General features: G+C 38.7%; 1 protein-coding gene across 1 annotated transcript; it reads left to right on the top strand.

Moving 5' to 3' along the window:
- Positions 1 to 2,983: 2,983 nt before the first annotated feature.
- On the top strand, positions 2,984 to 4,059 carry nog3 (noggin 3). Its single transcript, XM_063003696.1, has one exon. The coding sequence runs from the start codon at positions 2,984 to 2,986 to the stop codon at positions 3,674 to 3,676; it is 693 nt and encodes a 230-aa protein (XP_062859766.1). The 3' UTR covers positions 3,677 to 4,059.
- Positions 4,060 to 12,876: the final 8,817 nt, after the last annotated feature.

Genomic DNA, 12,876 nt, shown 5'->3' with positions numbered 1-12,876 from the left:
TCTACCACCTAAATAATACCTGCTCTGCAAGCAGGCTTACAAGGTATGTAGAGAAACTACAAAGTGCTTCTATATGGTAAGTGGAGCTGATAAAATGGACAGTGAGTGTAGAAACAAGAAGGTGGTTTTAATGTTATGGCTGATCTGTATATATATTTAATTTTGATACATAAACTGAATGTAATATCACTATTCATAACTATTTTAATCAGTTTAAACTTATGTGTCAAACACTGAAACTCATGGTGTAAGACACTCACCACTGATGGCTTTCGATAGAAAGATGAAAAGCAGGTCAGGAAGGAGAAAATCTGTGTATGTTTGCATTTAAAACAGAGCTGACCCTAACCTAACTTTTAAATCGAGCATCCAAATTGCTCTTCTGTTGAAGCATCAAAGGTCTTTGCAAGGAATTAAACAAAAACAAATGACATTTTATCTAGACTAGTCATGAAAGAATCAAAAATATGTGAGCCTCAACATGGGAAGGCCTTTGATCTATGGGTAAGATCAAAGTGTATACCAATGGCTTATGTGACTTTATATTTAAATACCTTTTGCTATAGATGATTCCATTAATATGAAAGGCTGCATAGACAAAATGTGAATATCACTTCAGAATCATTTTCAATCAGTTTTGATCATTATAAATCAAAGATCAGCTGGTCAGTCAGTAAACATCTGTATTTAGTTAAGCATTGTTATGCATTGTACAGTTTATAAATGAAAGACTTTATAGGAAAAGTTGGTGGTTACAAAGTACAGAAAAATGCACTGCTAAATGTTTTGCTGCATTGTATAATTTAGGTTATCTAATATGTTTAAAAGGTTTTACTTCTCTCATATCAGTTAATATACCACTGATGCACAAGAGACAGTGTTCTAGTTTTAAACATTTTATACTTTTGCCTAAGGGACAGGTCATTTTCAAAGGGCCCCTTTTTCACTACAGTTGGTTGGCACTCTTATCTTGGAAACATAATTTCACCCCATTTCCTTTGTCTCGAGTCAGACCTCACATCCTACTGGCGCCGGACGCATACTGTCACAGTATTAGGCCAGAAAATTACTCCAAGCTCAATTTAGACATTTAAGAGGAATACAGGAATATCGGAAACAGTGCAGAATGAGGCTCCAAACAGGGCACAGGGCACATTTTCTCCCCGTCTGCTCTCTGTTATTCAGTCCATTGCTGTTGTTCAAAAACGTATTTATGCAATAATAAAATCACCTTTAATTATTGACAGAGAGCCCCTATATACAGGAATGTGTAACTGGCACTCTCCTCAGAATGTGTTTAGCTGGCCAATAATGTTGCATGACTGATGCAATGACTGACTTAATATCGCTGTAATAAAGTCTTTATTTGCATTTGCTTTTCCAGACTGGTAGCTGTTAAGAGATTAAATGGCTTATATAATGGTTATATAATAGCTAAAATCAGTTTTTTTTTCTTTAAATAAATACCTTCGTTAAATTACTTTATATTATTATTTATTATTTATGATTTTTATTTAAAAAAGAATGCATTGATAAAACAAAAAGCCTTATAATCTAAGTCTCTCAATGCAGCCACTATTTTTTAAAACAGTAGAAATGATTTTAATAATTATCTGTTTATTTATTAAAAAATAAATATGCATTCATTTTTCTTTTAGCGTAAAATAGAAAATGGTGTTTTAGGACATTTTCTTAGGATGATGGTGGAAAAAAGATTATTATTATTTTATTGTCATTAATAATAATAATAATCATTTTCATATTTTACCCCCGTTTTATCCTGGTCATTGTCATGATGGGTCCAGGTTCAGGCACGGTGCAGTACATCCCTGACAGGACGGCAATTCATCACGGGGCCTCATCCACCCTCCTTCCCCCAGACATAACCAATCATATCTGTATATAAGGTAAGATAAGATAAGATGCCTTTATTGTCATTGCACAGTGTACAACGAAATTGAGTAGCAATCCAACGGTGCTTACACATACAGTAAGTAAGAATAGAAGCAAAAAAATTATATTCAAATACACAACACACACACGTATGTATACGAATCTTAAATATAAAGACTAAACTATAGTTATATATAAAAAAGTACAGTAGATTGTTTAAAAACAGCAGTGAGGTAGTAGTGGGGTATTGCACATGCCCTATATGTAGACGCCTGACCAGCACCAATGGAATCAAAACTGGTACTGTATAATGAGTTATGATGACAAGTGAGTAGACTCTGAAACCACCAGACCAGGATTAAGCAGTTACTGAAGATCAAGTGATAAAATAAGAAAAAAAGGTAATTAAAGATTTGTGGTCTACTGTTGAAAACGTTATTGCATTTTTTAAAAGGTTCACAGAAAGGAAAAGCGTGTTTAAATCATTGTCCGTGGTAATGATTTAATGCATACCTTACAGATACAGTGGATGCTTTGCAGGTTTTTTAAATAGAACTCGCTTTGGAACTGGTTAGGAGAGATGTGCGCGCCCTCTAACGCCCCCTTGTGTCACCCACCCCACCCACCCCCCACCCTACGAGAGAAGGAGGCGCCAGGGGAGTCCTGGCAAAACCCCCGGCATTCACACTGGGCTTTTTTTGTGTTACATCACGAGCTGCAGGCATAAATCGGACGAGCCATGGTCAGGGTGACTTGGGCGCGTACCGACAGGACACGAGGCAGCAGCAGCAGCACCATGCGGAGCGCAGGCAGAGCGTGGGCAGGAGGACCCAGCAGCACGACCATCATCACCAGTACCATCACCAGTATCAGCAGCAGCCAGGAGTCGAGCGCGCAATGTGCCCGAGCCATGCGCTTCCCATGCTCCCACTGCCTGGCATGACCTGCACGCCGCATCCCGCCAAAGCAACTTCTATTGGAGTTGCGTTCATAACTATTTAAGCTCTGTGCACAGTCTGACTGTCGCTCGTCAGGAGTTTTCTGACTGGACATTTGCAGGATTTAAATCCCGAGCTAAAACGTGCACGCAATGGACCCCAATATGGATAACGTGCATCACTTTCTGGCCATGTGCGTGCTGTTTTTCGCGCTCGGCTTTCACATGGAAGGCGGTTCGTGTCAGCACATCAACCAGTTCCTGCTCCGTCCGAGCCCCAGTGACATTTTACCCGTGGTGATACTGAAGGAGCACCCGGATCCCGTGCTCGATCCTAAAGAGCGTGATCTGAACGAGACGGAGCTGCGCGCCATGCTGGGTGCGCAATTTGACGCGCGCTTCATGTCTGTGATTTCTCCCGAGGACAAGAGTGAGGACGCGGCGGACACGGAGGGGAGCAAACAACACGCGCTCCATCGTCTCACCGGCAGCATGCCCAAAGAGTTCCGTGCTTTGGACTTCGACACGGCGAACGATCCAAAGAAGCACAACAAGAAGCTACGCAGGCGCCTGCAGCACTTGCTCTGGGCGTACACCTTTTGCCCGGTTGTGCACACCTGGCAGGACTTGGGCAGCCGCTTCTGGCCGCGTTATATTAAAGTGGGCAACTGCTTAAACAAACGATCGTGCTCAATACCAGAGGGCATGATGTGCCAACCGGCTAATAATATATTCCTCACATTACTGCGCTGGCACTGCGTAACGCGCAAAGGTGCGCTCAAGTGCAGCTGGATCCCACTGCATTACCCGGTTATATCAGAGTGCAAGTGCTCGTGTCGGAACTGAACCTTCGCTCATGCCCTCTGATGCACTCTCATGCACTGTTTCAAGTGTAGGAATGTCTCTGCGATGTAAATGTGGTGTTATTTTATCAGTTCTGTTTATAATGTTTAAAAGAGGTCAGTATTTACATATATCCAGCATCTACTGTAATTGATGAGCATACTCTGGGTTAACCTATTTATGTTTAAATGTGTTATTGAAGGAATTGTAAGCTTTTTCCATTGTTCGGAAAAACATCTTATGTTTTAATAGACCTCAAAGTATGAGTCATGGTGTCATTTTATGGCTCCGGTGTGCTGTAAATAAAAGAGAAAATGGAGTAATCATTAAGTGTGTAAATTAAGAGATATTTATTCTTATTTCCATGTAGTCAAAATCTTTTAAAATAAAACCACTTAAACTGCATCATTACTTGTATTTCATTTATTTATATACCAAAAACTCTGTGTTGGATGCTGAAATTACATACATTAGATATGGATCATTTGCACACAAATAAAATATGTAATAGAATTATGTCTGTTTGCTTATTTTTGGAAATGTCAGTGGTGTTATATTTTATTTCTGTGCAAATGTACACATTTAAAGGCAACGAATCAGGTGTGTAAACTGTCTGCGAATGATGAATGTAGATCTGATATGGTTTTATATTGTTTGTACAGTTCAACCTGAACAAGAGACTGTAACTTTAAAAGAAAAGCCAAATGAACAGCCTGACATCAATTTAACAAGTTTCTGAAACTGTACTGGAGCATTATAACACCAATCACAACGACATGCTTTTAAATAGTATGTTGATAATCATGGTGAACTGTCTATCACATTAGTCCAAAATCTGCCTTTAACTGTGTTGAGATCTTGTGACTGCCAAGAACACAACATAATGTATCTCACAAACAATTGTGAAGCATGTTGTGTGCTGTAAATGAGGTACTGTCGTCCTAAAAAAGATCCCTTCTATCAGGACAGAAATAACGTTTTTAAGATAATTTATCAGAATAATTTTGGCGTGCTTTGCAGTTACCTTTTCCAAGGTGACAAGTGGACCCAATCCAGCAAAATAGCAGTAAAACGCACCCCTTCCCCAGAAGCAGCACTCATTAAGTTTCACTATATAAGTGTTTTGATTCGATTTTTACTCACCTGCACCTAGAAAGAAGTGGATCAGTGACTTCAGGTTTTTCCCCCCCCCCCACAGACGCCATCCATTCTCAGACAGTCAGAAGGGTCTTTGTAAAAGGATTAAAAGTTAAAGACCTTCATTTTCAGATTCCTTCATTTAATCTGCGTGGCGCCTAAATCACATAGTGGTTGGATGATCACATGTAGAAAAACATTCTCACTCTGTCTGCAGCCTAAAGTCTGCTGGCATGAAAAGAACAACTCGACCCCAGTGGAGTATAAAGATGTTATTTTCTCTATCGATAAACATTAAAGCACCTTCTGTAAGAGACTTCAAAGAAAAACCCTAAATTATTTAACCCCCACTTTATTTTAAAAGCACTTTTGTATTGTTTAGGATTAGTAGTAGAGCTTTTAGGACTTTACCACTAATAATAATAACTTTTCTATGCATATAATTTAGTGAAATTAAGTGATTAAATTAGGCTGTTGACTGATTTGTTGCAAGTTTGACATATTGATAGTTGTCTGAGAGGGTAGTCATAACATGCTTTGGACTAAGTTACATAGCCTAATGCACTGTGGGTGTTTGGCAGTTTTCAAAACAGACTTTAAATTTCCCCCGTGCAGAGTGAGAAACACTGCCCCTCTTTGTGTATATGATGCCAGAAAAAAGACTGGTTACTGTGTGCTGGTGTCATAGGTTACAATCACATTTAACTGGATCCAAGACCACAATTTATGCTTCAGACTTTTACTTTACTTTTACTTTTTGTCCAAAATCAAGGAATTATTTTTGCATGTCATGTTTTTTTGTCTGACCTTTTCTTGACCGATCCCTAAATATACTCCCCTTTCCAGCCACCTAATAAGCCCTTAGGCTTTCAGTTCATTGCTTAAAATAGAGACACATTTTTATCCAAGTACCTTTCAGTACAATCCCCTTGAGAATGAGCGCACTGTTATTGTTGTTGATTTATCATTTGTAATTTATTCTATTACACATTAGCAGGCAGTGTTAAGAAGCCCTCTGAACAAAGGTAACATTAAGCTCTGCAACCGTAGGCTAAACGCTGATACACGTGTCTCCCGCGTCTCCCAAGCCATCTCATTCCCGGTTATATAAAAGAAAGCTCTGTATCATTAAACCACAGTGTGCCACCCAGGCACTGGCATCTGTCCGGAATCACTAACAATCAGGTGTCAGACGCAGCAGCACAACCATGAGAAGGACTTGCACGGCCACCCACAATTCCACTTTCACTATGCCAGAGGGGTAAAAATCACTGCTTTTAAACTTTCACACTGACTTTTTCCAGCCACGCCTCGGCAAAAGGCGTATTCTTCTTTAGGGTGTTTGTTGCTTAGTAACTAGACCGAATATCTATTCACTTGAAAAGTGGGTACCATTTGTGTGCCACTTTTTTCTTTGAGCTATCAAACACATTTTGCTATTGAATTAATCATGAAACAGTCTGAAAATGTCCCAAATGCAAATGTAATGAGCTGTTTATAACATTGTTTTGCATTAATAAGGCACAACAAGCTCTGTACTCAGCAGTAAGGTGGAGCAAATGAGGAATGATGTTTTTAATACTGTTAGCAAAGCTGAAACTGGTACAACTTTGCAGCCTTTGATTTGTCAGCATTGTTGTTTTATGGGAATGAATTGGATTGTTAGAGCTTCACATGGGAAAAAAACATAATTACAGCCTATATGTTGATGCATGCCTTGGGAAGAGACATGCATCAACATATAGGCTGTGAGCTGACAAGATGTTCTTTAGTCTTAAAGAAATTCCAAGGTTATTACATAAACTAACTTTTTACTATAATAGCTTCCGACACTGCAGTGCATGTATGGTACACGGCGCCTGTGCAGCAGTCTGAGCCTTAATGTGTATAATAACTGCTTTTCTTTTGATTCATAATTAAAGTTAATTTGCTCTATAGTTAAATAGTGCTCTTCACGCACTGTAAACTTTAACTCCTTGGCACAGAGGCTTTTTTCACAACAATTAAACCATGATTGTTCTAAACTGGCAACAGGTGTGTAAGTGATGAATGAATGTTGCCTCTAATGGTTTAGCCATTGTCCTGTGAAACTGCCCATGTTTTAACAATAATACTTTGGTCTGCTTTATGTAAAACACCCTGTCTTACTGTACCTGTATTACTTTGTACTTTGTACAACACCCTTTCCATTTCACCAATAATATGCTGTCCCATTTCACCAGCAACACCCTGTCCCGTAGTACCAGAATTATCCTATTGCATTTTTTCTAGTAATGTCTTGTCCTGTTACACCAGTGATATCCTGTCCCATTTTTTCCAGTAATTTCCTGTCCCATTTCACCAGTAACTCTGTCCCATTGTTTTAGTAATATCCTGTCCCATTTCACAAGTAATATCTAATCCTATTTTCCCAGTAATATCCTGTCCCATTTCACAAGTAATATCTAATCCTATTTTCCCAGTAATATCCTGTCCCATTTCACAAGTAACATCTGATCCAATTTTTCCAGTAATATCCTGTCGCATTTCACAAGCAGTATACGGTCCTATTTTTTCCAATAATATCCTGTCCCATCTCACCAGTAATACCCAGTTCAGCTTTCCCCAGTAATATCCTGTTTTTCTTTACCAGTAGTACCATATACTATATTATCACTTTACTCACGTTTTCCACTTTACCATTAATACTTTGTTCCTCTTTGCCAAAGTTGCTTGATCTATGGCATTTGTAATTTTTGATAGTGACTCAACGTACAGATGTTAAAACATCCTGTGCATCAAATGTTTTCTTATCATTTAGTTTGGCTAAACATAGAATTCCTTTTTATTTGATTCATCTGTCATACAGTTTTCCAGAAACAGTTGTGCAACCCCTCACTGGCCGGAAGAAACATGAATCTGAATCTTTTGAACCAAAAGAATTAGTTAATACATTCACTGCCAACCCTTAAAAACAAAAGATGATTAAAATGATTTTTGTGTTTCGCTTACTGTGTTTAAAAGATAGGGCAGATTATTAATCTTTTTACATGCTTAAGACTGAAGGCTTTAGGTTTTCATCAGAATCAGACAGAAAATGAAGCTATTTTAAAATGGAATGCTGTACAAACACTGCACATACAATTGCAAAAAGCTCATTTAGAGATGTGAATAGTTTGGAAAGAATGAAAACCCAAAACGTTGTCAGCATTTTTATGAATTTTATCTAAAAATATAAAAATTACTGTAGATTGCATGTAATTCATCAAAGTTAACGACAGAGTATAACTCCACCCAAAAACCCTGTAAATAAAAATAATTTCAAAATACCCACCAAAAGGCACCCAGGTGGCGCAGCGGGATATTCCGCCAGCACACCAGCGCAGAGTTTCTGAACTCCTCTGTTCAAAACTTGGTATTGCCACCGGTCGGCTGGGCGCCATCTGGTGGGCATAATTGGCAGTGCCTGCAGCAGATACTAATTGGCCTCCGTATCTGCAGGGTGGGGGCCAGACTGTGTGTGGGGTGGTGGGTCTTCATACACTTGCCGGAAGAGATGCCTGTGCAGAATGCAGGGGCGAGAAGAGGACAGTGACGTGCTTTCCTTGGATGCAATCTGGTATCTCTCAGCAGCGGAAGACAAACATTGAGGGCGCTAAATTGGGAGGAAAATGGGGAGAAAATGTAAAAAAAAAAAAAAAAAAAACACTAAATGATCTCTTTATATGTCTTTTTACATATTACCTATGATTGGCTGCTCAGGTATTGAACCCTAGCTCTGCCTGCCGGCTAGGCTGAGCAGCCACATGAACAACGATTTGCCTGTTGTTCAGATATGCACTGAGATGGAAAAAGAGTGCTGTCAGAGTGAGTCTCTCCGTACACAGTGCTGAGCTGCACTGCACTCGTCAAAAGTGTAGGTGATAAGATGCATACGGCATGCTGCCCACGTCTCAGAGGGGGCGTGGGTTAGCTTTGTTCTCCTCAATTAGAGCGGTGATCGGCATTGGTGGAGAGGAAGCATGATGCAATCAGGCAATTGGACGTGCTGAAAAGGGAGAAAAAGGGGAGAAAATGCATAAACAAAACAAACAAAACTTGCTATGATCAATGCAGGGACTTGATAGACAATGTTAGAAAATTTAGACCCTCAACTTTAGACAAATCAGCTACTTATTAGTTTATTCTATTATAAAATTATTATTAAAGATATTTAGAATGACTGACATTTTAAAATGACTATGAATTAATATTAATCTTAAATACAGAGGCATACATGTATTTGGTTGACTTGAAAATTGATATCTCTACAGTGTATTGTATTTATTGATTATTGGAACTTTGGTTGTACAGTTTAAATACAGTCAATCAGTCAAGCATGAAAGTGGATCAGTGATGATGTGGAGATGCTTTTCTGCTGCAAGAACTACCAATCTTGACCATGTGACCAGCATTACGCATTCACGGACAGTTTGACGAGGAATGTAATACCTTCCATGGGGAAACTGATCATTGTGATGGTAAAATGGTAATATTTGGACTTTCCAACAAGGCAGTGATCCCTAGCACTCTTCCAACAGAAGCTTGGCCAAGGAAATAAGACCTGGAATATCTTGGAGTGGCCTTGTCAGTCTCCAGATTTAAAGCCCTTAGAGGATCTTTAGTGGGATTTAAAGAGAACAGTTACAACACAAAAGCCATCAAACCTCATTGAGGTGGATTAGAGGTTAGAGGTCAAGACAAAAGGATGTTTCACCAAGTACTGAGGCTGGTGGTTAAATAATAGTGAACAAGGACATTTGTCAACAGAACTAGATGGTTTTTTTTTTATTTAAACCCAAAATTGTCAACCTGTGTTTTCATAATTGCTTCTAATGTCTCTGTGTACTGAGACTTTACCATTTAAGGTAAGTGGGTTGTGTATTTCTGATCGCAACTGTATATCATTTTATTTTTTTATCTCTTAACAGGTAATTAAGAGTAATTTTGCTGTCCTTACAGTGTTTAATACATTTAATTATGCATATTTTTATACACTTTGCTACAAAGTAAAACAAAATATACTCACTCATCTAGTATCACATCAATCAGCAAGGGAAAACAGTTGGAATTTTCTTTGCATGCCAAAGCCACGTTTTGGATGATGATCTTTTTTAATGAACATTTGATAGACAGACATATTTGTATTCATGTCAAGCCTCTGACTATTCAAAAAATGCTTAGAAAAGCCTTCAAATGCTTCAGTCATTGTGGCTTAATCGAACCGCAAGCTTCACCTCCTTTTGTTCTGCCTGGCTTATGGCAGCAGAAATTGGCAGCATTCACTGTGTAATTTTCTCCTCGTGGCCAGGCCTGTGTGGGATGCGTTCCATCATTCCACCTATTTCTTTTTGTATTAGGATAATTTATATAGCACTGGGAAAGGATTTTCCTTGTAGTTCATAGCATTTCTCCATGGCTAAAACTGCCTTAGTGCTTGCACATTCAGTGTAAATATTTTATCAGATAAATCTGTGAGACACACAGAGGATTATTATTTTTAGAATTGGATTATATTTTAGAAATGGTCTGGTGTCCAAGAATTTTGACTTTGATCTTTTAACTATTTAACATTTACATTTCAGTATAATAACCATCTTTTATAAGAGGTATCTGTATGGTAGAGAGTGTCATCATGAATCAAAATTTAAGAGCACTTGAGTCAGTGATCTAATCACAAAGAAGCACTAAGCACCAAACACCGCTAACAGCTCGATCCAGTTTATAATAGACAAGAAACAAATTTAATGGCCAGGCCAGTCTGCCCATCTAACCTTGGTTAAGTATCTGAGAGGCAAGTCATTAGAATTGCTACTTTGTTACCAACTACTTTGAGTAGCTTAAGGTGATGTTCATGGATCTACAAATAAATAGTATAGGTTAACATTTCAATAAAAAATTTTACCCCTTCTTTCACAAAACCTAAACTGGAGTTCCTAATGATCCTAAACCTAAAAGATAGACTATTGTGACATACAAATCTTTGAAAATGTGCAACTGTACAAATGCAATTCATCCAGAAAATTCATTCATTCATTCACTCATTGTCTTTTACCACAGCTTCATCCTATTCAGGCTCGCAGTGGGTACGGCTAACTGGGTAAAAGGTAGGACACACCATGTACAGATAGTCATTCCATCACAGGTCAAACACACATTCACACCTAGGGCAATCTGAGTATCTCTTATTAATCTTACTGCATGTCTTTGAAACTCCCAGAGGAAACCCAGGCAAACACATGGAGGACATGCAAACTCCACACAGATAGGACCCAAAACCCAGGACCATCTTGATGTGAGAAGACAGTGCTACCCACTGAGCCACTGTGCCGCCCCATCACCCAGAATGTATTCTCTTAATTGATGGTAAGACACAAACTGACACAAATTATGGGTTGTGACAACCAATTATGTAAAGTAGGGTTGGGGCTTAATACTTCTGAAAGCGTTGTAGAGTTGGTTTACAGACAGGAACTCATGAGTTTAGTTTGTGTGACATTACAGATCACTTTCAAAACATAAAGTCAATTGAAGCTTTGTGTCATGTGAAAGTTCTAAATTTTGACTTGCTGCGCTCCCTGTCCAGACTCATCATGGGTATGATTTAAATGCTGGACTGTCAGGCATGTTGGACTGCAGGACTGGCAGAGGAGACATGAGAACTGTCTGTATCAGTTATCTGAGGAGGACTGAAATCCATCATGTATCAGCCTGTAGCTTTTTGGAAAGGGCTGGACTGGTGTTGAAAGTATTGGCAGTGCTGATCTATAATAAATGCACCCAGCAGACTGTGGCGCCACTCGTGTGTGTGTGTGTGTGAGTGAGAGAGAGAGAGAGAGAGAGAATATCTGACAGTCATTATAAGTGTGTATGTGCATATCTGCTGTCTGTACTATATTATATAGAGCGTGTGTGCATGTGTGTACATCGTGTGGGTGTGTGTGTTTGTGTCTGTCTGCAATTGTATAAAATGAGGTGTTTCAACAGGAATGATAGACCACTTTTTAAAATGCCCTTATATGCAGGCTTCTGATTATACATTATGCGTCAGCGCTCTTTTTTAGTGTGTGCAGACGAGTAGTGGAAGATCAGTCATAAAGAATTGTGGCATGTCGAGTCTGCGTTGTGTGCTTCGCTAAGTAAACACGTGTCATGTTTTTTGATAGATAGAGGCAGGATAAGAATCAGTTATCCAGTTTTCAAAGAGAATCTATCTTTTTTAATCCCTTTTTATCCCCACGTCTTTCACAGCCAACATCACCAATCAGACAAGACAGTGCTTTGTTTCTGCGGTTTATCCAGTTGCTGAACAGCTTTTACTGGAGGAGTCCTGCCTCAAAGCCTTCTGACCCCCCTGACACCCCTGACATGTCTCAGCTTACACTTTGTGCAAGTGATCCAAACTTGTCAAAAAGGAATTACAGTCCGTGTTGATGAAAGACATGAAATGCATACCAGTAGAATCTTGCTGTTGTTTTATTAGCGTGACAGTTCTGCATACTATTACCATTTTTAAAATTGCTGATTTAAGTGTGTATTTTAAAGCTATGGGGTTATAGCCTGCATGCTTTTGTGTAACCGGTTTATTGCGATGATTGAAACTCAGTCTTGAATGTCAGTAGGCTATGAACCTTCCATTTAAATTGCATATAGGATTTCTAATCATCCCAGAAGAGGTCATTTCTATTTAGACATTAATGATCCATCACAAGAGTTAAGCCAAAGTAAGCTTGTACATATTGCTACCAGTGCAGAAAACAAACATTGGCTCAGTTTTTGACTTTAATTTCTTGACGTCTGTATGTCCACATTGACTAAATATGTTTTATAACATGCACCATAAACATTTTAATGTTTATCCATAATGACATTAATGCCAGTACATAATTAAATATGTATAAGTGTAATACAAAACATGGAAGCAGAAATTCTAAAATTGAAAACAGTTTGGGAGCTGACTGACCTATAAATGTTCAGTTATCATTTTTATTAAAAAATGTAATAGCTTTGTGTCCTTCTGATGCTAATTGCTCATTGCTAACATTGTG

The sequence above is a fragment of the Trichomycterus rosablanca genome, chromosome 10 (assembly GCF_030014385.1).
Source record: "Trichomycterus rosablanca isolate fTriRos1 chromosome 10, fTriRos1.hap1, whole genome shotgun sequence".
NCBI lineage: Eukaryota > Metazoa > Chordata > Actinopteri > Siluriformes > Trichomycteridae > Trichomycterus > Trichomycterus rosablanca.
This window is presented reverse-complemented; position numbering and strand designations above follow the sequence as displayed.